The 24736-nt window shown below is 37.9% G+C and overlaps 1 protein-coding gene across 4 annotated transcripts in view; it reads left to right on the top strand.

The window, feature by feature from the left end:
- LOC123314378 (potassium channel subfamily K member 1) overlaps positions 1 to 24736 on the top strand; it is a 226301-nt gene that overhangs the window by 175381 nt on the left and 26184 nt on the right. For all 4 annotated transcript variants that reach the window (XM_044899647.1, XM_044899648.1, XM_044899649.1 and 1 more), the window contains one exon: positions 12350 to 12552. In XM_044899647.1, the coding sequence (XP_044755582.1) occupies positions 12350 to 12552 (203 nt within the window). The remainder of the gene's footprint in view (positions 1 to 12349; positions 12553 to 24736) is intronic.

The raw sequence follows: 24736 nt of genomic DNA, 5'->3' as shown, positions 1-24736 counted from the left end.
AGTATTCCTAATTGGTTGATTTTGGCTGTTTCTGGTAATTCCAGAATAGATAGAAAAAAGTGTTTTCACCTATCTAGTCTGAAGAAAGCAGAAACAGCTGAAATGAAGCAATTTGGTATCCCCTATACAGTGCTTTGATGTTCTCTTCGTAATCTTTGTAATATTTGAGTCATTATGCTCTACCGACTTTTCAGTAAGATGGAGCAAATCACAAATATAATTCAGAGGGTTCTTTGTCAAATCATTCCGTTAGTACTTTATTTTCTACTGCAATCATTTTTTGTCCTGAAGATTTCGATTAGGATATAATGGAAAGTTGACTTTTGTAATTACCAATTATTTGCCACAAATGTTTCACTTAGGCGCGGTTCTCACTGGAGCGATACGATAAGCGATGCAACATGAGCAGTCTTTTATCGCCCAATGCAACTTTTATCTTCGCAACACACCAGTGCACACTGAAGCGATACGATAGCCAAATCAAGCGCTTAATTGTCAATCAATTACGAAATTCTATGCTACTTTTTCCGATTTGATTCTCAATCACCTTTCTGTCGCTGAGGCGCGGTTCTCACTGGAGCGATACGATAAACGATGCGACAGGTGATTCGATAAGCAACCCGACCCTGATTCGACACGGCTCTCTTATAACCGTGCAAACGTAAGGCGCGGTTCTCACTGGAGCGATACGATAAGCGATGCAACATGAGCAATCTTTTATCGCCCGATGCAACTTTTATCTTCGCAACACACCAGTGCACACTGAAGCGATACGATAGCCAAATCAAGCGCTTAATTGTCAATCAATTACGAAATTCTATGCTACTTTTTCCGATTTGATTCTCAATCACCTTTCTGTCGCTGAAGCGACCCGGCATCTGTATCCCTCAAGCCGACGCGATTTCGATATTTATCGGTGTAGTATCGCGATCGCTTCAGTGTGCACTGAATTAGTTGCTTCCATTACGTTTGCACGGTTATAACAGATCGGTGTCGGATCAGGGTCGGGTTGCTTATCGAATCATCGGTCGCATCGTTTATCGTATCGCTCCAGTGAGAACCGCGCCTAATGGAAGCTGTGTCCCCCAAACCGACGCGATTTCGATATTTATCGGTGTAGTATCGCGATCGCTTTAGTGTGAACTGAATTAGTTGCTTCCATTACGTTTGCACGGTTATAAGGCGCGGTTCTCACTGGAGCGATACGATAAACGATGCGACAGGTGATTCGATAAGCAACTCGACCCTGATCCGACACCGATCTGTTATAACCGTGTAAACGTAATGGAAGCAACTAATTCAGTGCACACTGAAGCGATCGCGATACTATACCGATAAATATCGAAATCGCGTCGGCTTGAGGGATACAGATGGCGTTTCGCTTCAGCGACAGAAAGGTGATTGAGAATCAAATCGGAAAAAGTAGCATAGAATTTCGTAATTGATTGACAATTAAGCGCTTGATTTGGCTATCGTATCGCTTCAGTGTGCACTGGTCTGCTGCGAAGATAAAAGTTGCATCGGGCGATAAAAGATTGCTGATGTTGCATCGCTTATCGTATCGCTCCAGTGAGAACCGCGCCTAAGAGATCGGTGTCGAATCAGGGTCGGGTTGCTTATCGAATCACCTGTCGCATCGTTTATCGTATCGCTCCAGTGAGAACCGCGCCTAATAATTATTCCATGCACAAACTCCCATACCTCAGTTATAGTTGGGGAGCCGACGATGCTATATAGGGATTTACTCGAGCTTCGTGGGGACCCAGTGGATTTTGAATATTATATGGTAGAAAGAAAAGGAGGTTCTATGAGGTGAGCACTTTTAGCGGTGGGGAAAGCGTCTGCAGGTTTTCAAAGCTGAAAAAAAAATCGTCAGGTGTACATACTCGAGCGTGTCAGATTAGGATACTGTATTGAAAATTGTAAAGAAACATTTCGAACGAGTCAGATTTTAAGAGGGTATATTTATTGGACCCAAAGGAAACTACTTTTCAAGAGACTGACAATTCGGACGTGACGCAAGGTCACAGCGGTCCTTTGTACATACACGAATGTATCAGATTTTCATACAGATGGTTAATCTCGGTGTTGCAGACGTGTTGGCCCATTAATCTGACACTAATCAGAGGGGGGTTTTTTCTTAATGTGACAGTTTGAAGATGATAACAAGAATTTTTTTTAATATCTCCCTTCCTGTACCGCTAATAGTTTCTTTATTCATAATGAAAGTTGTAGATAATAAAATCCTTAACAACGTTTGTCTGAAGAAATTTTATGTACTCTTAACCGGTTTCGAGTTTGTGGAAGGCCAAGGTCAATATAGAAACCCAGTCTAATATACATTTATCATCATATATCTCAAAAACGTTCGAACGAAGAAAAAATTGATTCGGAGAAAATTTGTGGCAAAGTTTATGCTCTACAACTTTTGAATTGAATGCGAGAACAATTTGAAGCCCAGGAGAGAAGATATTTCGAAAAAGCTGATTTTTGTGATCTATATGGCCAATTTTTATTGTTTCGGCTTGATGAAACTGTCCGTTATATTTTTTCCGTTATTCTTGAATTATTAGCTTCAATATAAGAAAAAAAGCCAACGCGGTCGAGAATGTACACGTTTTTTGTGTAAGTTTGGCGTCCTCCCACACATTTTCATCACGCTTAAATTGTCAGATTAAGAAAATATGTATATACTTTTCAACCTGTAATTAGCCACATATATCTCTGACAGGCTGGAGTATGTACAATGATCGTTTTTCTTTACTATTCTGACAGGCTGTCCTAGACAATTCCTCCTACATACAGGTCCAAGGTCTCTCCCGTTATATTAATTTCACACGCTCTAGTAAATCCGGAATTTCCCTCTTCGGCTACCCAAAAATTAGAGAAACGACTAAATTCTGAAAATTACGAACTAAAGAAATCAAGCAGTTCAGATCACTGAAATTTCAAAAAGAGCCATGTAAACACTACGAAATATTTACAAATATGAAATATGCAAAGTTGTGAAACTTTTCGATTCGATAATGTAACGTTTTCTTCGCTAAATTAAAACGTCCTACTGATTAAAATTATTTATTTACACTTAATAAACTTACTCACTAACTCACAAACTAACTATTTCACTACTATTTATTTCCACTAGTCGCTTGCACTGTAACTGTACTTGTACTTGCCTACCTGCTCCTCCGCTGGGCTTATATAGGCGCCGGAAACATTCAGGTACCTTCGCGGTTATTCTAGAGGCTCTCGACCGCTCTGGTTCTCGAAAGGTCCGACCGCAAGGGCCGGACTGGTTACAATGTCCCCTCCTTAAGCCTGTTCTGTCCCAGAACAGATTTAGTGAATTCCTCCGAGGACCGTGGCGAAACTTGCACTCATCACCATTCCTACAGTAGCCATTCTGATGGAAGTAGCACTCCACAGTTTTTCCAGGCTCTCTGGCCTGCTTTGGGTTGAAACTGCACACCAGGATCCGTATACCAGTCTCCTGAAATACCACCTCCAGCATGCTTCGCACAACTCGCCAATTTAGCTGGTCCAATCCACAACCGAGCTTGGGAACATCTAATTTCCTAACCCCAAAGCGTTGAAGGTCTTCTTTCAAGCTATGCAGTGCCGTCCATAGATTCTGATAGGTTGGCTTCTGATAGGAATGTTGCTTTGTGACTAGGTAATAAATGAACCGACCTTCAGCCTTCAATTTCAAAGGTTGTCCGATTATTTGCTGCTGTCGCAATAGTTCTTCCAGACGTCCAAATTTATTTCTGAATACTCTTGCTATTCTTTTGCTCATACGAAGGTCCTTTGCTACACAATGAGCGAGAGAGTATTCCTCAGACACGGTAAAGAGATCTTGATGTACTTCCTGTGTAACGCCGAACCGTGCAACACGTGTCTCACCATAGCAATCCATAAACTTCTGGTAATCGCTGCTACCTTGCATCGGGGCTTCCACAAGACGTACTTCTTCTTTGTCCTGCGCGTACGGGGCTAATCGATTGAAATGGACAACCTTTGGTTTTCCTCTGGGGAGCTTCCTTATCCGGTAAACTACATCATTTATCCTCTTGATTATTTACCTTGTCATGAATGTAATCCAGCTTGTTCCTCAATTTACTAACGTAGTCCTCCCCAGCTACGTCTTCTCCAGGCTTACATCCAAACTCTAGGTCGCAAGGCAGCCTTATTTCTCGGCCGAACATTATACTGGATGGAGTTGCCTTATTAGATTCTTGAACCGAAGATCTATATGCTGTGACAGAATTTTCGTACTCTGGCCGCTCCTTACGGTTGCTCGGGCGCCAGTGGGGCAATCAGTCAAACCCCACGTCTCTCACAGAATCCCCAAAGAATTGGAGAGCCCGGGTAGACTTGAGTATCAGTGGAGAAGGGTATCGATGAAGACTAAGGCGGTAGCGTCTTCTAAGTGTCCGCTTTTCAACGGTCTTTAGGCGTCAGAAAGAGTACTTACCTCTTCTAACTAAACTCTTAGATGAAACTGATTTAAGAAATAGACTCCCACTGGCAAAATAATTGGCAACAAAAATAAATATTCAACTATTTATTTCTATTAAAATGAACTGTACACAAAAAGAAAATATACAGGTACACTAAATCGTGGACGTCAGCGGCTGGGTCTGGTCGGCGCAGGACGGCTGGCAAAATTTCACTTCAGGAAAATGAACGGTTTCGGAAAAATTTACGGAAGTAAGTCAAGTCCCAATTGAACGAAGTGTGAAGAAATACGCACGGTTTCGGAGAAATATACGGAAGTAAGTCAAGTCTCAATTAAACTAAGTGCAAAGAAACATGCACGGTTTCGGAAAAATATACGGAAGTAAGTCAAGTCTCAATTAAACTAAGAGTAAAGAAACATGCACGGTTTCGGAAAAATATTTCAACTAAGGCAAGCCACAATTGAATGAAAAGTACGAACGGTTTTCAAAAAAAAATAAACGGAATTCAGTCAAGTCGAAATTTAAAAGCACCAGTTCACCGGGGTACGCCCTCTATCTCTGTCTCGGTGGTTTGTCTATACTTCATTCAAATTTATTTTACCAGTCGGTTGGCCATGAAATAATTTTCTCAAGTTTTTGTAACTAGAACGAAGTTAGGTTGGCACTCATGAAATGTCGTTAATGTCATAACGCCGTTGCCGCAACTAATATCAATTTTTATTACGAAACGAAAATGCCGAAAGTGATTGAAAAAAGAGACAGGGTTTCGGGAAGTGCTATTTAGAATTCAGGTCCGCTCATTCAAATAGTTATACCCTGATATTCTAAAATCCACAATACGTCAGACGGTAGCGAACATATTCAATGTGAGAAAATGTATATAATGTTTCATCTGAATCTAAACGACTTATATTTCAGCTGGATATTTCCACAATCAGAAAGATTGTGAATGAAGAGGATGATTAAGAATTTCCTTCTATTGGGAGACCCAAAAAAGTGGTGGCATTTGAGAATTTTATGTTTGAGTGAATTAATGCGAAAAGTTTACTACAGGATTTTCGATAAATGTCATCGGAGAATGGGTTCCCTAAAATGGATTTTTCTATTTTTTATTTGACTTGTCCTATACAATGTAAATGCCTTAAGGTACTAATAAATTCCTAATTACACTATTCAACAAGGGTTCTCCCACCTAAGAGATTTATATTTTTTTTGTTAGGTATCCCTCACCTTATTACAAAAATAATAGTACTCACGTTTGTTTAGCTCCCGTTATCAAAATAAAAGACATGCGTGAATTGTCCATGTTCGCACTTCTCTGTACCTTACGATACTTTATAAAATAAACAAACTATTGAAACAAGTTCAGTTTCTTACAGCATTGAATGACTTTGAAAAAGAAGCCTGGTTGTCCTTTGTAGAAGTGACCAAAAATTTTCTTGGCAATCACAAATCTCCGCAATATGTAAATATCGTCAAAACGATGTTACAGGCTCATCAAAAAATGGGATGCAACATGTCCTTAAAGCCTGTTTGCAACAGCCGAGAATTCTCTGGAGAATTCTCTACAAAATTCTCGCAAGAAAACGGCAGAGATTATTTTGTATGCAACTGAACAGAGAATTCTACCGAAAATGCGTATGCAACGGTATATAATTCACGGCGCATGAATTTTCGAGCAAATTCTCTAGAAAATTCTCGGCTGTTGCAAACGGGCTTAAAAATACACTTTTTGCAATCACATATTAATTTCTTTCCACAAAATATGGGAGCCGTAAGTGACGAGAATGGAGAGCGATTCCATCAAGACATCGCGCATTCGAAAAACGCTACCAAGGCAAAGGGGAACCCTCTATGCTTGCTGATTATTGTTGGTCCATCGTTAGAGAAATACTGGAGTCGTCCTACAGCAGAAAAGACAAAAGATCTAAGCGATCGGAATCTTTTACACCATTGCAAATATTATAATGCATTGTTTTTGTTAAAAATCATGAATATAATTATTAATAAACAACAAGAACTAACTTCCACTTTTTATTTATCGTGCGTTTATACCTTGGCTACGAAGATTAAAAATATATATATTTTCCTTAGGTGGGAGAACGAAGCTATAATTTTGTCGATCAGTGTATTATTATTACATCAATGTATTAAAATGAATAGCCACAAATACGCGCAAGTTACCCTGTTACTTGTTTATTCATCTGAAATTTTTGTTCAAAGGTGAAGTTCATCTTAACTTGAAACTTCCCTCAATTCCTTTCACTTAAATTGATGCAAGATGATTTTTTTTGAAGAATTTAATATTCTTGTAATTATCTGTTGATTCCTTCGGGAGATACCCGACCACTGCATCATATGCATTTCATCTTCGGGTTAATATTTTTGAAATCTACAAATGATGTAAGCCAAAGAAGATAACGAACATTAACTGAGCCGGTCAGAGGAAAAGTGGTATAAGTCACAAATTCCGATTTTTGTGTTATATCGATATTTGGGTACCAAAGATTGCATATTATTCTTCTTATGAGTGGTATGAGTCAAATCGTCGTTTTGACCGAGTTATACCCATTTAATATTTTTCCTCTCAACAAAATTTTCCATACCTATCAATGCGGTTTTTCAATCAATTGAAACGTAAAACCTTCATTTCTAACATTTCACTTAATTGTAGTTAGATCACTTTTCCTCTGAGCCACTCAACTCTCCTCAAGCTAGTGCATATTATGATATACTGATCTCTTGTATTTTCCATGCAAATAACTGGATTTGGTATGCTTACAATCAGTTTGTATAAACTTCAATTATGTTCGTCACATATTTTCCGAAGATATTCGACATTGTAATAAAATACGTAATAACAGAAACTTTTACGTAGAACGGGCAACATAGCGTTGATTTAAAACATAAAAATGTTTTGACAAGCTTCATAACCCCACATTTTCATACTATACAGAGTGAAATGTGTCAAATTTTCATGGCCAACCGACTGCTAAAATAAAAGTGAATGAAGTATATGATCCGGTGTCCTTCGGTCTCTCTCTCTCTCTCGGTGACCTCAAGATGGCTGACTGTCAAACAGCGGCCACAGAGTCCGGCGGTGAGGGTATTTGACGGTTATGGAATCCCAACTCTATGCTCGGCGAATCTAACCTATAACTATAACCTATAACGGTTGGAAATCGGGATGAAACGGTCAAATATTCAAGAATCGGAAAAGTCAGGACAGGAGGACGTTGGCCCAGGGGCCAACGTCCTCCTGGGACCCAAATGCCACCCTACGGTAACGGAAAGCACTATATACAGCAGGAAATGGTTAGCTCACGGTTTTCAGCCAAGCAAAAGTCTACAGAGAATATTATTCCATAAAGGTGCAATGAAGCGGTGATAATTTCAAGAATCACTTGCCTTAGATTTCCTTTTGTCTTGTAAGTACGGTTTAACTTTCCACACACTTCACTCGTTCACCTCTCATCAAAGATTCATACTGATCTTGACCTTCAGCGCCGGAACTCGAAGAAGTAGGTACCCCGGAAAATTGTCCCCACCATGGGTAACTCAGTCCCCCATTGGATAAGTTCGGTAAATCAACGGGCTCGGAAAGAGACAGAAACAATTGAAGAGAAGGTAAAACGGAACAAGTTGAAAGACCTTTTTCGAGTCAGAAAAAGTACGGTTCAACGGAAAGAATTCTAAAATATATGAATTCTGAGACAAGATATATTCGGTCTCCGCTACAAATATGGGACTGGTCGGTGGAAAACAATGACATGAAATCAATCGGTAAATCCCCCCTATGATAATTTAACGGTTTTCTTCCGAAATACTTCGATAGTCAGGTCCTATCATGAAAGTATCGGTGAAGAAATTTCCTTCTCGTGGCGGGGTAAAATCTGCCTCGTCACATCGCCATGGTGAATAGATGTAAATATTCATCCCAATCCCGCTGGTGATCAGAAACTACTTTGGCTAGATGTTTTCCCATGGTCCGATTCATTCGTTCGACCATGCCGTCTGATTGTGGATGAAGAGGTGTAGTCCTTGTTTTGTGAATCCCAATTTGCTGCATACTTCTTGGAATAACTTCGATTCAAAATTTCGGCCTTGATCACAATGCAGCTCCAGAGGTATTCCAAATCTGCAGAAGAATTCTCTGACCAATTTATCAGCTACCGTACTTGCCTCTTGATTAGGAATACCGTAGGCTTCCACCCATTTCGTGAAATAGTCCATGGCTACCAAAATGTACTTGTTTCCATGGTCTGTTTCGGGAAAGGGGCCAGCGATGTCGATAGCTACTCGTTCCATGGGAGATCCGAGGTTATATTGCTTCATTGGTGCTTTTCCTCTACCATAAGGTCCGTTAGCAGCAGCGCAAACCTTGCATCTTCTACACCAATCTTTATCGTCCCTCTTACAATTTGGCCAATAAAATCGCTGCCTGACTTTTTCCAATGTCTTGGTTATCCCGAAATGTCCACCTGAAGTTCCGTTATGTAGTCTGGTCAGAATGTCTGTCACACGGCTCTTCGGCACAATCAACTGAAGTCTCTGCTCAGTTCCATCTTCATTTTCCCAGCAACGTTTCAGAAGACCTCCATCAATCTTCAGCGTTTCCCATTGTTACGACGTTATATTCTGGCTCAGTCTGGATACTTCTTCCCAAGTAGGTCGTCTACCGCTCTTCTTCCAACTCAGGATTACTTTCAAGTCGTTATCTTCTTCTTGTGCTCTTTGAATTTCTTCAGGTAGCCAGTCGTCTTCGATTACGGTGGTCCGCCTTAAATCGATCTTTTCTTCCAGACGCGAACAATGGCTGGAATTCTGGGGACACTCAATGGTTTTGGTCGAGCCATTAGGGAGTTGAAGTGCGCACAGAACGTTAGCCTGAACGTAAACGTTAACGTGACAAATAACGTCAAATATAACGTTTACGTGTTGTAATGAAATTTGAGTTGAAGTGCTGCCATCATGAAACGTCAGACGTTAAACATAACCTATCAATTTGGATTTTGATTTTATTTTGCTGGAACTCTCTTTTATCTAATATCTATAATATTGAGCCTCGACAGCTGGAATAATATTTGAAATATTGATGTTCTAATGATTATATGCATAATAAAGAGAATTTTCAACTTGAAAGTATTTTATTATCAATGAAATATTCATGTGTTAAGAGACATGAGAATTGCAGTGTAGTTTCAGCCATTTCCTTATGTACTGAATGTAATCTGATAACACAGTAATTTAACTTAATCCTTTTGATAACTTTCAAATCACTGCTGATTTCCTATAATTTTCGTCCATTATGAGAAAATACACAGGAAATGTAAACAATGACAGTTTGAGGTTATCGAGAATTGCATTCAACAATCAAAATTCGGCCATTCGCAAGTCATCGGTGCTACTCGTTTAACGTTCGGTTAACGTACGTCGATGTTTAAGGTATACGTGGGAGACCGCTAGTTTACGTAGGCCGTAAAGCTGACGCTAACGTTAACGTTAAAAACGGACGGAATGAGCATGCGTAGATGTCAATTATAACGTTAACGTTTACGTTCATGGCTGCACTTCAACTCTCTAATTGTCTACCACAGCGACTCCTTTTATTTTCCTAGCTGTAGCCCTTTCAAATTCTGGACGATTTTGCTTGAAACGCCTTCTTTTGTTGCAGTTCCAGCACACAGCATCCTTTTTCCTAGCAAGCAATATTCTGCGGACTTTTTCTCTGACAATCTCCTCAACAGATCGATCTGTTTCTTGCTCTTGTCGAACACGAAAGTGTCCCCTATTCGACGCTTGCTTCGCTGCTTCGATTTCCAAAGCCTGGGCTTAAGCATCATCTACGGTTCTAGGTTTCAGGGCTTGTTGTATTTCACTATCCTTTATCCCATCCACAAATGTGTGGATTGATAGCTGTTCCAGGAAGCTATCTGGAGCAGATGGATAACCCAGCCTGACTAATCTCGCCACATCAGCTTCAAACTCCTGGAGATTTTCCCCTGTTTTCTGCACTCGGTTCTTTATTTGTGCATGGTAAACTTGTTGTAGATGAGCATCGCCATATCTCATCTGAAGTTTCGATATAAGAACTTCGTAACAGGCTTGTTGACTCTCCGGAATCGTTTGCAGAATGTTGAGTGCCTCTCCTCGTAGAGCTATTATTAATGCCGTGGCTTTTTCGTTATCGTTCCAGATGTTCGCCAGCGCAGCAGCTTCAAACTGTTTTTGATATGTCGACCAGGGTATTTTTCCATCAAAAGTTGGAGGCTTGATCTTCATTCTACTACCTTCGCCATCATTTTCCGCTTTCGCTGTGCTGTAGGGTGTTGAAGCCAGAATATCTGTTCTGTTTGACATTCTTTTCAAGGAATCTATCAATTTGGCATGATGTTCAATTATTCCTGCCATTTCTTCCAACTTTCCGTTAACCTTGTCAAACTTTTCATCAACCTCGTCAAATTTTCCACTGACTATATCGAATCTCTCGTCCACTTTATCGAATTTTTCATTTATGGTTTCCAGTTTCTCATCCAATTTATCTGTAAGTTGACTCACCACATCATTACAATTTTCCTTAATCTGGTTCATTTTCTCATTCAATTTTCGAGAATTTTCTTCCATTTGGACCATTTGTTCGTTCAACTTACAAGAGTTCTCGTCCATTTTCTCATTTCACTTACAAGAGTTCTCGTCCATTTTCTCATTCAATTTTCGGGAATTTTCTTCCATTCTTTCGTTCATCTTACACAAAAAGTCCATTACCGCTTGAGTCTCCATTGCGTTCTGTAATCTTGTGGTCACTGGCATGAACAAATAACCGAAAATATTTATTTAATTCGAGCGATGTTGAACCCCACACCTGACACCAATGTAACGTTTTCTTCGCTAAATTAAAACGTCCTACTGATTAAAATTATTTATTTACACTTAATGAACTTATAACTCAAAAACTAACTATTTCACTACTATTTATTTCCACTCTTGTTTATTTCCACTAGTTGCTTGCACTGTAACTGTACTTGTACTTGCCTACCTGCTCCTCCGCTGGGCTTATATAGGCGCCGGAAACATTCAGGTACCTTCGCGGTTATTCTAGAGGCTCTAGACCGCTCTGGTTTTCGAAAGGTCCGACCACAAGGGCTGGACTGGTTACAATGAGTTTGGTGAAACCCAAATCTCCGTTTATCGGGAATCAAATCTGACTTTCACTCACCTGATTCTCGAATCAGTGGAGCTTTGTGCTCTCTGATAACAACGATATTCTTTGACAAACATATATAGTCTATTCAAGAATGATTGACATCTCGGGTGGCTATGTAAAATCGAATTTAAGTTGGTAATAGCCCATAAGTTGAGATTTTGTGTTGCGGAATTCAGGTTGGTATTGTGAATAAACATTGATCTATAGACCTGTTATATGTGAATCTATGAACTTACCGACGCTAATTTGAATTTTGTACAGCTGTTTATATTCCTAATTTAATCGTACAAATTGGAAACATAATTGTGTCAATTTTGAATGCTGATTAATATGCTGCAAATTTGAATATTTTTTATTTTCAGATACTTTTCTAGGTTATATTAATATATTCTAGTTCTGTGATTGAAAGTATAGACATTTTTAAAGATCTTTGGTGACCAGATATTAAGCTGCGCCTAGACTTTCGAGACCTACTGGGATGTCAATCATTCTTGAATGGACTATAGTATGTTCACTATATCCACGAGTGGCATACCTCTTTATGAAAACTCGAAATGGCTATATATTTTCATTAATGCCCAAACTGAAAAAAGTGTTTCTTTCGACATCAAGAATTCACTGTTACTATTAATTAATTATTATTATTATATTATTAATTATTAATTAAATACCTTTTTCCCTACAGGATATGGACATATTTATCCAACTACGATGACTGGACGTGCCTTAACTATAGTGTATTCCCTGATTGGTATACCAATATTTCTACTCGCACTTACAGACTTCGGTAAACTCTTCACCAGGTGTATAAAATTTTTATGGTCTTTCGTAAGAAGACTATATTACACCGGCAGTTGTAGAAATGTTCGAAAACAAGCGCAAGTTCAGGTGAGTTCTAAATAGAGAACTGAAATGTATATTATTTATTGGCTTCTCTTAATTAGCTTTAATCGTCTCAAAAACAGAGAAAAGCTTGATACTAAACCTTTTTTCCATCATTGAATATGGAATTGTACACACACATATATACACAAACACAGACATAAGTATATTTTTTCCCGATTCTGAATCTACGTCTTCCGGAACATATTTCGTGATAATTTATCTAAATTTTTTACAACATAAAATACTGGAATTTTGTCGGAAAAAAATTTATAAGTACCTAATTTTTAATGCGTTCATTCTTTTTTGATTTGGTATTCGAAGTAGCGACCGATTGCAAACCAAGTTTGATATAAGACTCAGCCCTATATAAAAAAAATAAAGAAAAAATTAAGAAGCAGATAATTGCCGTCCATGTGGTAAACGATGATTGAAAACTACTTGAATCTTATAAAGAAGTCTGCATACGGATGGGTGGATAAACGAAATTAGATACGACAGATAGGTGGCAGGAGGACAGCGAAAATAAAAAATTCAAAGGGTTATAAAATCCTACTTCAGAATATATTCGCAAAGAGTCCGAGCGAAAAAATAATGAGGAGAATAAAATTAAAGTCGTGAATATTAAGAAAAAATAAAATGTTAAAATTATCTGGACGCAACTAATTTTATTTTCAATGTAACCACTGCTCATACTTATACTAGGGAGCCGCGGAGCTTTGGCATTAAACGCACACATACACAAAAACCGGCCTTTATGAGAAAAATTGAACGGTCCATGAATAAATTCGCCTTGTCGTTTCCCTATCTTCTCCTCACCAACAAGAAAAGGATTTTTGCTCAAAAAGATCGTGAGTATTTTTGGGTGCTCAATTCAGAAAAGTTGAAGAAATCCGAAAAAAAATTACAGAATGGCGGGAAAACTGCATGTTCGTATTTTTTTCTCAGTTGCCAAATTGAGTATAATTTTCTGAATGAACACAATTTTCGAAAAATTCCTGTGACAAAATTTTTTTTTTTAAACTGAATATAACTTCTTTTCCACATCTCTACAGCGAAAGAAAATTCACCCGAAAATTCTTGAAATGCTTCACGATAGTACAGAATTTTCAAATTGAGCTGTCGAAACATTCCAGATGGTAATATGAATTTTTCAATGAAACATTGTTGGGAGTCGAACTCGCAACTTTGAGGAATGTAAATTAAAACTGATATGATGGATATTATTATAATTCTCGTTACCAAGCAAGACAATTCACAGAGTTCCACTGAATATTATTCTGCAAGTTCCTTGAAACAATTTGAATTTGAGTAGAAATTTCATTACGGGGAAATATAATATGGTTGATTGCTTGAGGCACATAATGAAGCAAACCCCTCAGAGAGAAATGTGAAGGAAGTTTAATCCAGATATCAAGGGAATCACCTTATTGCAGAAATTTCACGAATAATCCCATATTTCTCAAACCCAAGAAAAAAACACAAAGAAAATTTAATTATGATACATATTCGGAAACATTTTCACTTTTTGTAATCGCTCATTTCGCACTATACATCGCTAAACCAATCATTTCTGGATTCCGGCAAATTTCCTCGGCAGATGATTCCACCAAAATAATATTGTTATGTTGATTGAGAGACCACGAGTTCCTTTTCCTGCTCACAAATTGTCGCTACAGAGTAGGTCAAAAAACGACACACGAGTCAGGCAACCCTATTCACGATCGGACATGTCGCCGCCCTGAAAAGCCCCTTCAGTCAGATGAATCGAAAGGAGTGAACAGATGATAGAAGCGAGCAGCAATTTACTTGAGTTGAAAGAGGACAGTAGATAGGCAACACCGGTTCGAGCACAAAAAGTGTAGTTTTTACATGTAAATTCCCATAAGGAAATCTAAGGTCGATTTTGCAGAAATCGGTCAATTTCGAAAATTTTTCTAAGTCCTGTTCAAGGTCATCCAGTAGGCGGGTCTGAGAGGGTGAGAGGAGAGTGGGGGAGAGGGTGATGAGTTTGACGATGAGGGGTGTGAGGTTGAGCGGGTTCGAGTTCGAGATTTTGTTTCGTACTTTTCTAACGTCGGGATTCGAACTCAGGACTTTTGCGTTACAAGATAGATAGAAGGTACCTTAGCGTTGGTATTAGAGATACGTCATGCTTTTTAGGGTGGTAATGAGGAGATATGTCGCTAGTCAAATAATGTAGAACAGCTGAATGCTTTCATTTTTATTTTTCAAATCATGAGTGAAAGGGTAATGGTGAGTCATTAATTGAAACCTTGTGAAAGAAAAATCATTTATTTTATTCACAGTAACATTGATATTTGTTTGATTGAAACAGAGTGATCACTGAAAAAACAATTTAAATCATATAGTCAACAATTTTTCCAACATTGAAATCTTCTTCCTAGGTTCATCATATTCTTCAATCTTGCGTTTATTGAGTGAATAATGACCCCACGGTAGAGTGTTGAATGTTCCGGTCACCAAACATCGTTTATCATCCTCAGGACTTAAAGCTATTTTTTCCTGTGTCAGTGAATACACATGATGTTCCTTCGCCTGAATTAAATTTTGGGAAATAATTTTATGTTTCCATGTTTCTAAACATTCAATGTAATCATCAAAACATATTCTGTTCTTAACGATTGATTTTTTAATACCCTTAGCTTTCTTAGTGGTACCATAATTTCGACACATGGATTCAATTTCATCCGCTTCATACTCTTCTTCCACCCATTGTTGTTTTTTTATATTGAGATCATCCGTAAAAGTTTTCGCTGCATATAGTTTAGACCTGAGACCAACATAATCGGTCATAGGTATTCCATTGTTTTCATCCTTCATCATTCCTAATACCTTTTTATTAACTTGAGGAATACCGTAAGTATTATTCTTGGGATAATCTGAGGTATCAAATTTTTCATAACAGTCAAGTTTCATTCTTTTATAAGGATCTTCAGAGACCTCATAAATAAGAGAATCGGTATCAGTATATAAGATGGTACAGCCAGCACTGAAAGCTTCATTCATGTAGTGGTAATGGAAGTCATAAATAGTAGTTTTAGCCAAATCCAAGATACTCATTCCCACATAAATTGGCTTGTTTAAATAGATCTGCAGCTTTTGCATTTCAACAGCTACCAAGTTCTCATTGAAAATAACACAGTTCTTGAATTCAGGTTTGGAGATATAAGTTTCCATCCCATATCTTCCTTTCCATTTTGTCAGAAGGTGGACATTAACCCTTTTCCGAATATTCTCCATCGTTTTTCCTGTAACAAAAGTAAATAATATGTAGATATCTGTATAGGAAATCATATAAATGTAATTTGAATGGATATAACAACTTACCAAAAACAGCATTGTTCATCAGTTTAAAGAGATTCTTCTCGAACTCATTTTTGGCATTCTTTCTCAGATCCGTATTGAGGTCGATGTAAGACTTGAGCCATGTAGATTGCTTGAACTTGAGCACTCGATGTATTTTTGTTATAATCAATCCATTCTTCAATGCTTGCTTCAGATTTCTGTAGTGGATGACATATTTCTTCTTTGGATGTAATGTGGCCATAAGTTTAGCGTTTTGATGAGATGCATAACAAGGTGTTTGAGTTTTAGAGTTGTAATGTTCTGGACAGAATGGAAGATCTTTGTGCACATCATGCAATTCTCTAGGATATTCGAGATCGACTTCTAAAATATAACCCTCCGAAGCATCATCAGGAATTTGCAAGACATTTATATTTGTATCGGTCCACGTAAAACCGCCGTATGGTAGACATTGTGACATTGCCCATCCATATTGATTGTTAACATCAAAGTACATGAGGTAATTTTCTGGTTTAGTTGAATCATAGTTTGGTATATACTTGTTGTTCGCATGTGCTCGTCGTTTACCACATACTTGACTAAGGCCGCCCCGAATTCCTCTTTCAACAAACAAAAACATATCAACATCTGTGAGAAGTTCTAATTCCTGTTTTGTATATTTCAACATAGCATCCCACGTATATCCTGGTAAAGTAAAATAATGCGCAGGATCTAATCCATAAGTCTAATGGCAGCTCGATCGAAATTGTTCAAATACGTCAGCCAGCAATAGAATGTCAGTTTTCATGTAGAGATCGCTGTATTCGCCCAAATTCTGACATTTGAATTTATTCCACACAAGTTGTGCTCTCTCATATCTTCTTCGTGGACATTGCCTACCATCCAATTTGTTATAGAATGCTTCAATAGGTGGAAGAGAAGTTTCATCGAATCGGTCATGGGAATCGATATAATCATATGGCATTACCCCTTTGTTCGTAAGAAGACTGATATGTTCTTCAGATTCCTCAGAAAATTGTGTTTTCAAGTTCGGAAACTCTTCTAAATAGGACGCCAGTTGGTCTAAAGAAGAAGCCATGAATCGGAAACTATCAATGAATCGGAAATTAATGTGATAATCATCATAGTGTTTGGTGAAACTGATATATTTCTCCTTGGTTATCGGTAACAAATCGATTTTCCCTTCCATTCTTGTGACAATATCTTGTATCAGAAAATAAGCGTCATATCCACTTAGGTTGTGAAATACTACAGGAATCATGTGACTATCCTTATAATTTATATTACATCCCTCATGTGCTGCTCCACGGTAATTCTTTTCGGGGATGAGATGATTATGATCTCTTACTTTTTTATCTTCAGGTTTGAACATTTCTTCACAAATATGACAGTGAGTTGCCTTCCGAAATTCGACTTCCTGTTTTGACGTCATATCGATATCGTAGGGACATAGGAAAACTGAGTCAACGTCTCCAGCAAATTTATTCATCTCATCTGCAAACCATTTCATGCAATTGGGACCGCGATAAGAACGGTAAAAACTCAGAGAATCATCATATGAACACTTTACATAGTATCCTACAGCTGCAGCTTTATGTTCTTGATAGTTGTTTTTATTATTAGTAGGTTTTAGTATGCTCTCCAGATCTGCATAAATAATAAAAGGTACCTTCTCCTTGTTTTTATGATTTTTGAACTTGAGTGTATTGTTTCCTATCTCAGGCATCTTTATAGCTGTTTCATTCATTTTTCCACAATCCTCTGAATGACTTTTCAGTTTTTCTTCTGATCGGAAATATCGTAGACATCTATCACATAAGAATTTCTTATGCTCTTCCTTGCTCAATTGACTCGATACCAGACGAGAGAGATTTTTGATCAATAAATAATGGTATCGCACTGGAGTATCATCGTTTGAATAATGATCTTGTATAAGGAGTAAGTTGATATGTCTATTCATTTTATTTTTTGTTAGGTATGTTGGCAATGTAGTGAAGTTCTTCTTTTCCTTCTTCAGAATATAAACATTAATGGATATCTGGTTTTGTTTTTCAAAGTTGGGTATCTGTTTCATTGTCATCGGAAATTGAATACCTTTCAACTTCAAAATTTTGGAATAATGAGGATATTTTGATAATCGTTGCGGATTTTTCTCAACAGGGTGTAATGCAGCAGTCACAGCCCACGCAAAACATGCATCATCGTCGTTTTTCACATTGATACAGGCCTCTTTCCGTTTTATTTGAGGAGGAAGTTCTATGTATGAGCTTCCAAGTTGGGGTGTGAACTTGTTTATATTCACCCCTAGGTTAACAACATTAACCAGAGCCCATCCGCTATCACGTTCTTGGAATTCCTCAAGATCTTTGAGAATTGATATCAAGACATTTCTATTGAACCATTCAGTAATATTCGTATCTCGGTAAATAGGTGAATTGGATGTTGTGAAGTATTTATATTCCTTTTGAATTTTATTGGCTGTTATAATCTGAAACTCTCCACAAAACACCATATTGACCTTAACAGCTTCATCCTTCTTCAATGCATTCAGAATTCTTCGACGAAATATAGCTTCACAGTCCATCAAAAAAGCCTTAGGCTCCTTATGTTTCAGGTTACTAATCACACCAGTTCTTATTCTCGAGTCGAATGCTGATAATGAATCATTCCAATGGACTCTGTTCCAAGCAGTTTCCTTTCGTCTACTCAGACCTGCACCAATTCGTTGTTGTTGTTTGAATTGTTGTTTCAATGATTTTATAGAACGGATCTGAGCTTCGAGTTGCTGTTTTCCTCCAATTGAAGTACAACCTGGCAATTCCCGATACAGTTTTCTTATTGCTCTCGTACATTCCTTTATACCTTTTTTTGCATGCTCATTATCAGATGTTGTGATAAATAAAGCCACTAACGACTTTATTAGTCGAAGACAATTCTCTATGTTGAACATTTTAGATACAACTGAAACAAAATATCCATGTCAACATTTTAAATATTCTCAAAATCGGATACAACACACGAAAATAGCCGAAGATTTCCGAAGATAGCCGCAGATTTCCGAAAATAGCCGAAGATTACCGAAGATACAAAACTTACGCAAGAACGGATATTAAGCGGATGCGAAGTGAATATAAAGCGAGTACACAACACAGTTAAGCTGTCAGCTACAATACAGTTTCAGGCAGCTTTAAAACAGCTTCGGACAGACAGCTAAGCAGACAGCTTCAGCACAGCTCCAGACAGCTTCAACACAGCTCCAGGCAGCTAAGCTGACAGCTTCAGCACAGCTCCAGACAGCTTCAACACAGTTCCAGACAGCTAAGCTGACAGCTGTTATAAAGGGTATAGGCGGATACAAAGTGGATGTATGAATCATGCTTTTCTGATAAATATTGAAACTAATAATTTTATATTTTAATTGATAACATATATCCCAAGCATTCACATGCAATAATTCATATCAGTCTTCAAGTCTTCAATTTAATTTGTTTGCAACAATTTTGTGATTAAAACACAGAGATAAGAAGATTGGTCTCAGAGAAGTCTTTGGACTCGGTAGATCTCCATATAAACTGCCATCTATAATAAATATTTATATAGTTAAATAATGAGAGATTCAACGGCTTCTCCGGCTTCTTGGACTTACGTAAATCTATGAGATGATATAATTTTATCTAAAGATTTTTTTCTGGATAACAGATACCTACTATTTTCATTTTATCAATAAATCTATCGAGGTCAACCAGGCGGTTCTTTAATAGCCATCGCATGCAACAATTTTCCTACTTACACATATATACCTAGTATATAGCAGATGACAGCCCACTTTTCAGATGGATCTTACAGACATCTCAATACTGATACTTGACCCTCGTAAGAGTTCTCTAGTGTGTTTTCGTTAATCGTCGTCCACCCTTTTATACCGCATAAGCGGAACCTCTATCGAAATCTATATGAACATAATCTGAATGTTTTATAGCCAGGCGGCCCCTCAGGATTCTAAGACACTACACAGAGGTCTGAGGTTTAGATTATTATCATATAGAAAGATCGATTTTAATTGATAATATGGTAAGATATAATACATTATAATATTTGCATATCAACATGAAATAAGTACTTACGTGGTATGATAGGTTGATGAGTTGGGATTGAAAGTTATGGTTTTTTTTAAGAAGGAACAGTCCCTACGATCAGATTGGGGAACTGAAAAAAAAAAACGTTTATTTAGCCTGTATGAATTCAAGAAGATGTGCTAAGCAATAATGAAAATACCGCATAATTTTCATACGTTAGTTTATTCTGTTATCAGCAGATCGAATGAATGTATCATGTCTATGTAGAATGAAATATTTCTTAGTCCAAATTTTCTCTTAATCCTGCGATATCTCCGAAATCATACATTATAGGGAAAAACTAAACCAAAAATCACCCCCTTCACTCCCTGTCGATTTACCACCTAATGAATAAGATGACAAAGTTTCAAAATCATATCTAATCATTTTATCACTTCCCCACTATTCAAATTCGACTATAATATTCATATCATAGGATACCCGGAAATGAAAAGAATTATTCTAAGTCCTAATTTTTTCTTCATCCTGCGATATCTCCGAAATCATGCATTTTAGGGAAAAACTAAATCAAAAATCACCCCCTTCACCCCCTGTCGATTTACCACCTAATGAATAAGATGACAAAGTTTCAAAATCATATCTAATCATTTTATCACCCCCCACTATTCTAATCCGACTATAATATTCATATCATACGATACCCAGAAGTGAATAAAATTGTTCTAACCACTGATTTTTTCTTCATCCTGTGATATCGCCGAAATCATGCATTTTAGGAAAAAATAAATCTAAAATCAACATCCCCCTCCCCCCGGATTTAACATCCACTAATAATTATTATTGTAACAAAGTTTCAAATCATATTATCTTCCCATTCTACCGTCTCTAAGATAAGATTAACAAAAAATAAATCTCGTCTTACTCACCTAGATATGTTTTTTTTTCACGATTTCGTAACAATAGAACGCAACTAATCGAAACCCTGCGAACGAATGAAGAATTGATACAATACTGGCTGTATTTATATTCTCTCAAGCTGCCCTTAGTTTGAACAATGAAAATGATACCTGTTTGAAGACGATTTTGACGCGAATTCATGAAAGAACGATCCATATAAATTCGATTTCCTATTTAATTTCGAATTAATTTCAGATTGTGAGGTATCCTGGAGTAAATCACTGCTCCTTCACAACCATCCGGAAGGTATTTTAATTTTTTTATATTGATTTATTGAGGTTTAATCGGAAAATACTGTTCATTAAAGCTCCAATATTGTAGTCATTGGTATGTGTATATGCGCTGACGGGGTTCAAGTTACAGACAGGTCTGGACAAGAAAGAGTCATGGATAGATCGTGAGCCTTGTACCCCGTCAGCGCATATACACATACCAATGACTACAATATTGGAGCTTTAATGAACAGTATTTTCCGATTAAACGTCAATAAATCAATATAAAAAAATTAAAATACCTTCCGGATGGTTGTGAAGGAGCAGTGATTTACTCCAGGATACCTCACAACCTGAAATTAATTCGAAATTAAATAGGAAATCGAATTTATATGGATCGTTCTTTCATGAATTCGCGTCAAAATCGTCTTCAAACAGGTATCATTTTCATTGTTCAAACTAAGGGCAGCTTGAGAGAATATAAATACAGCCAGTATTGTATCAATTCTTCATTCGTTCGCAGGGTTTCGATTAGTTGCGTTCTATTGTTACGAAATCGTGAAAAAAAAACATATCTAGGTGAGTAAGACGAGATTTATTTTTTGTTAATCTTATCTTAGAGACGGTAGAATGGGAAGATAATATGATTTGAAACTTTGTTACAATAATAATTATTAGTGGATGTTAAATCCGGGGGGAGGGGGATGTTGATTTTAGATTTATTTTTTCCTAAAATGCATGATTTCGGCGATATCACAGGATGAAGAAAAAAAATCAAAAATCTCAACGAGTGGACAAGGGCTGTTGATGCTGGTGAATCGGTAGATGTAATCTACCTCGATTTCGCCCGTGCCTTCGATCGTGTTCCTCTGAAGAGATTGTTGCATAAACTAAGACATGTAGGTATTCGGGGCGACGTGGTTGCTTGGATTGAGAGCTTCCTTTCCAACAGGAAATTTTCGGTCAGGGTGGGCCCAACTCGTTCTACCATGAGAGATGTTTTAAGTGGAGTACCTCAAGGTTCAGTTCTGGGGCCCATTCTGTTTCTTATTTATATTTCGGATCTGCCGGCGTCTGTTAGATCGCAGTGTTGTTCATACGCGGACGACACAAAGCTATTCAACTGTCCAACTTCCCACCATTCGGTTCTACAGGAAGATCTCGACTCCCTGGCAAGGTGGTGTAATGATTGGCTGCTTCCACTAAATATTGAAAAGTGTAAGGTATTACATCTAGGAAAGAATAATCCAGGACTTTCCTGCTTTATTGAGGGGCAGCAGATTGAGAAGGTATCCGCTCACAGCGATCTGGGCGTGATTATGACAGAGGATCTGTCATGGAGTCAGCATATAGCTCATTGCACGAGCAGAGCAAGAAAGCTTCTTTACCTTTTCGGGAAGTCCTTCGCTGGTTGCGATCCTATGACTGCAGCGCAGTTGTACAAAACGTACATTCGTCCAGTCCTGGAGTTCGCCGGTCCTGTCTGGTATCCCTGGCTCATCAAAGACGCAAATCTTTTGGAATCAGTTCAGCGGAGGGCCACCCGAATACCATACGGCTTTGTGCGTCCAGACTATGAAAGTAGGTTGGCTCTCATGGATATCAGCAGGTTCTCATTAAGGAGGTTGAGAGGCGATCTTATAATAACTTATAGATCGTTACGTGGTCTATTCGGTTGTGACCTCAGTCATATTTTTGTGCTCAACCAGAATAACCTGAGAGGACATTTGTTCAAACTCTCACGTGAGAGGTTTTTCTCCACCGCTAGGCAGTACTTCATTTCGAACAGAGTGTTCGAAGTTTGGAATAGACTGCCGACCGAGATTGTTTGTGCGCCTAGTGTGAACAGTTTTAAAAACAGATTTGACATGTGGGCCTCAGAAAATGCTGTGGGTGTGTGATAGTGTGTTAATTTTTTTTTTTTTTCAATTTTTGTTTCTTTGTGACAGCATTTCTTATTTAAATACATTTTTGAGTTAATAGGCAAAGCCTCAACTCTGTACCGATTTATAATAATAATAATAATAATAATAATAATCAGTGGTTAGAACAATTTTATTCACTTCTGGGTATCGTATGATATGAATATTATAGTCGGATTAGAATAGTGGGGGGTGATAAAATGATTAGATATGATTTTGAAACTTTGTCATCTTATTCATTAGGTGGTAAATCGACAGGGGGTGAAGGGGGTGATTTTTGATTTAGTTTTTCCCTAAAATGCATGATTTCGGAGATATCGCAGGATGAAGAAAAAATTAGGACTTAGAATAATTCTTTTCATTTCCGGGTATCCTATGATATGAATATTATAGTCGAATTTGAATAGTGGGGAAGTGATAAAATGATTAGATATGATTTTGAAACTTTGTCATCTTATTCATTAGGTGGTAAATCGACAGGGAGTGAAGGGGGTGATTTTTGGTTTAGTTTTTCCCTATAATGTATGATTTCGGAGATATCGCAGGATTAAGAGAAAATTTGGACTAAGAAATATTTCATTCTACATAGACATGATACATTCATTCGATCTGCTGATAACAGAATAAACTAACGTATGAAAATTATGCGGTATTTTCATTATTGCTTAGCACATCTTCTTGAATTCATACAGGCTAAATAAACGTTTTTTTTTTTTCAGTTCCCCAATCTGATCGTAGGGACTGTTCCTTCTTAAAAAAAACCATAACTTTCAATCCCAACTCATCAACCTATCATACCACGTAAGTACTTATTTCATGTTGATATGCACATTGTTAAATCTGGCAACGCCTCCCCTATTGACAACTTTGCGAACCTCAGAGTTGGTGGGGTTCTGTCAGTACCGAAAAGTCGAGAAAGTTTAGAAACGAGTGGGGATGAAGGGATAAAATGAGCGGATTCGGACAGAAAGGGTCTCTTCCACATTACGACGAAAACGAGAGAGTACCTTTTTGAAATAGATTTAACTGTATATTTCTTGTGTGTGAATAAAAATCTAGACTGTAGTGAAAGTGCTCATCTCTCTTTTACCAACCCACAAAATTACCTGTCCGAGATCGAATATTCCTATAAATTCCTATTTCGAAATTCAACATCTGGCGACCGTGACAGGACTTAGTGTAGGAATTCGGAGGTAATTTTTGTTCGAAAATGGATCAAAGGAAGAGGACGATCAGTCGCATCTCCTTCACGAAGGCACTCAGATCCCTGAACGCCTTGATGGATCAAGAAAAATCAAGTACGGTGGAGATTAAATCGGCCTTTGAAGGACTAGAGAGAAGATACCAGGAGCTTGAAGAAATTTCCAAGAAGATCCTAGAAGAAATGTTCATCGCTGAAGATATTGAGGGTGAAGATTTAGAAAAGACTTCCGAGGAAAACTTAAGGTACGAGAGCCAATTCTTGACAGCGAGATGCATGTTCGAAGAAAGGATGGCTTCGATTCAAGAAAAGGCTCAAAGTGTCAGCAGCAGTGGAAATTCTACGTCCAGAGCGAGGTGCAATCTTCCAAAAGTGGAACTGGCCAAATTCAGCGGAGATATTCGTGAGTGGCTGAAATTTTGGAGTCTTTTCAGCAAGATTCACGAGGACACTGGACTACGCGATGAGGACAAGTTCCAGTATCTGATGCAG

The sequence above is a fragment of the Coccinella septempunctata genome, chromosome 5 (assembly GCF_907165205.1).
Source record: "Coccinella septempunctata chromosome 5, icCocSept1.1, whole genome shotgun sequence".
In the NCBI taxonomy this organism is placed as follows: domain Eukaryota; kingdom Metazoa; phylum Arthropoda; class Insecta; order Coleoptera; family Coccinellidae; genus Coccinella; species Coccinella septempunctata.
Note: the sequence above shows the minus strand (reverse complement) of the source record. Positions and strands in the feature narration are given on the sequence as shown.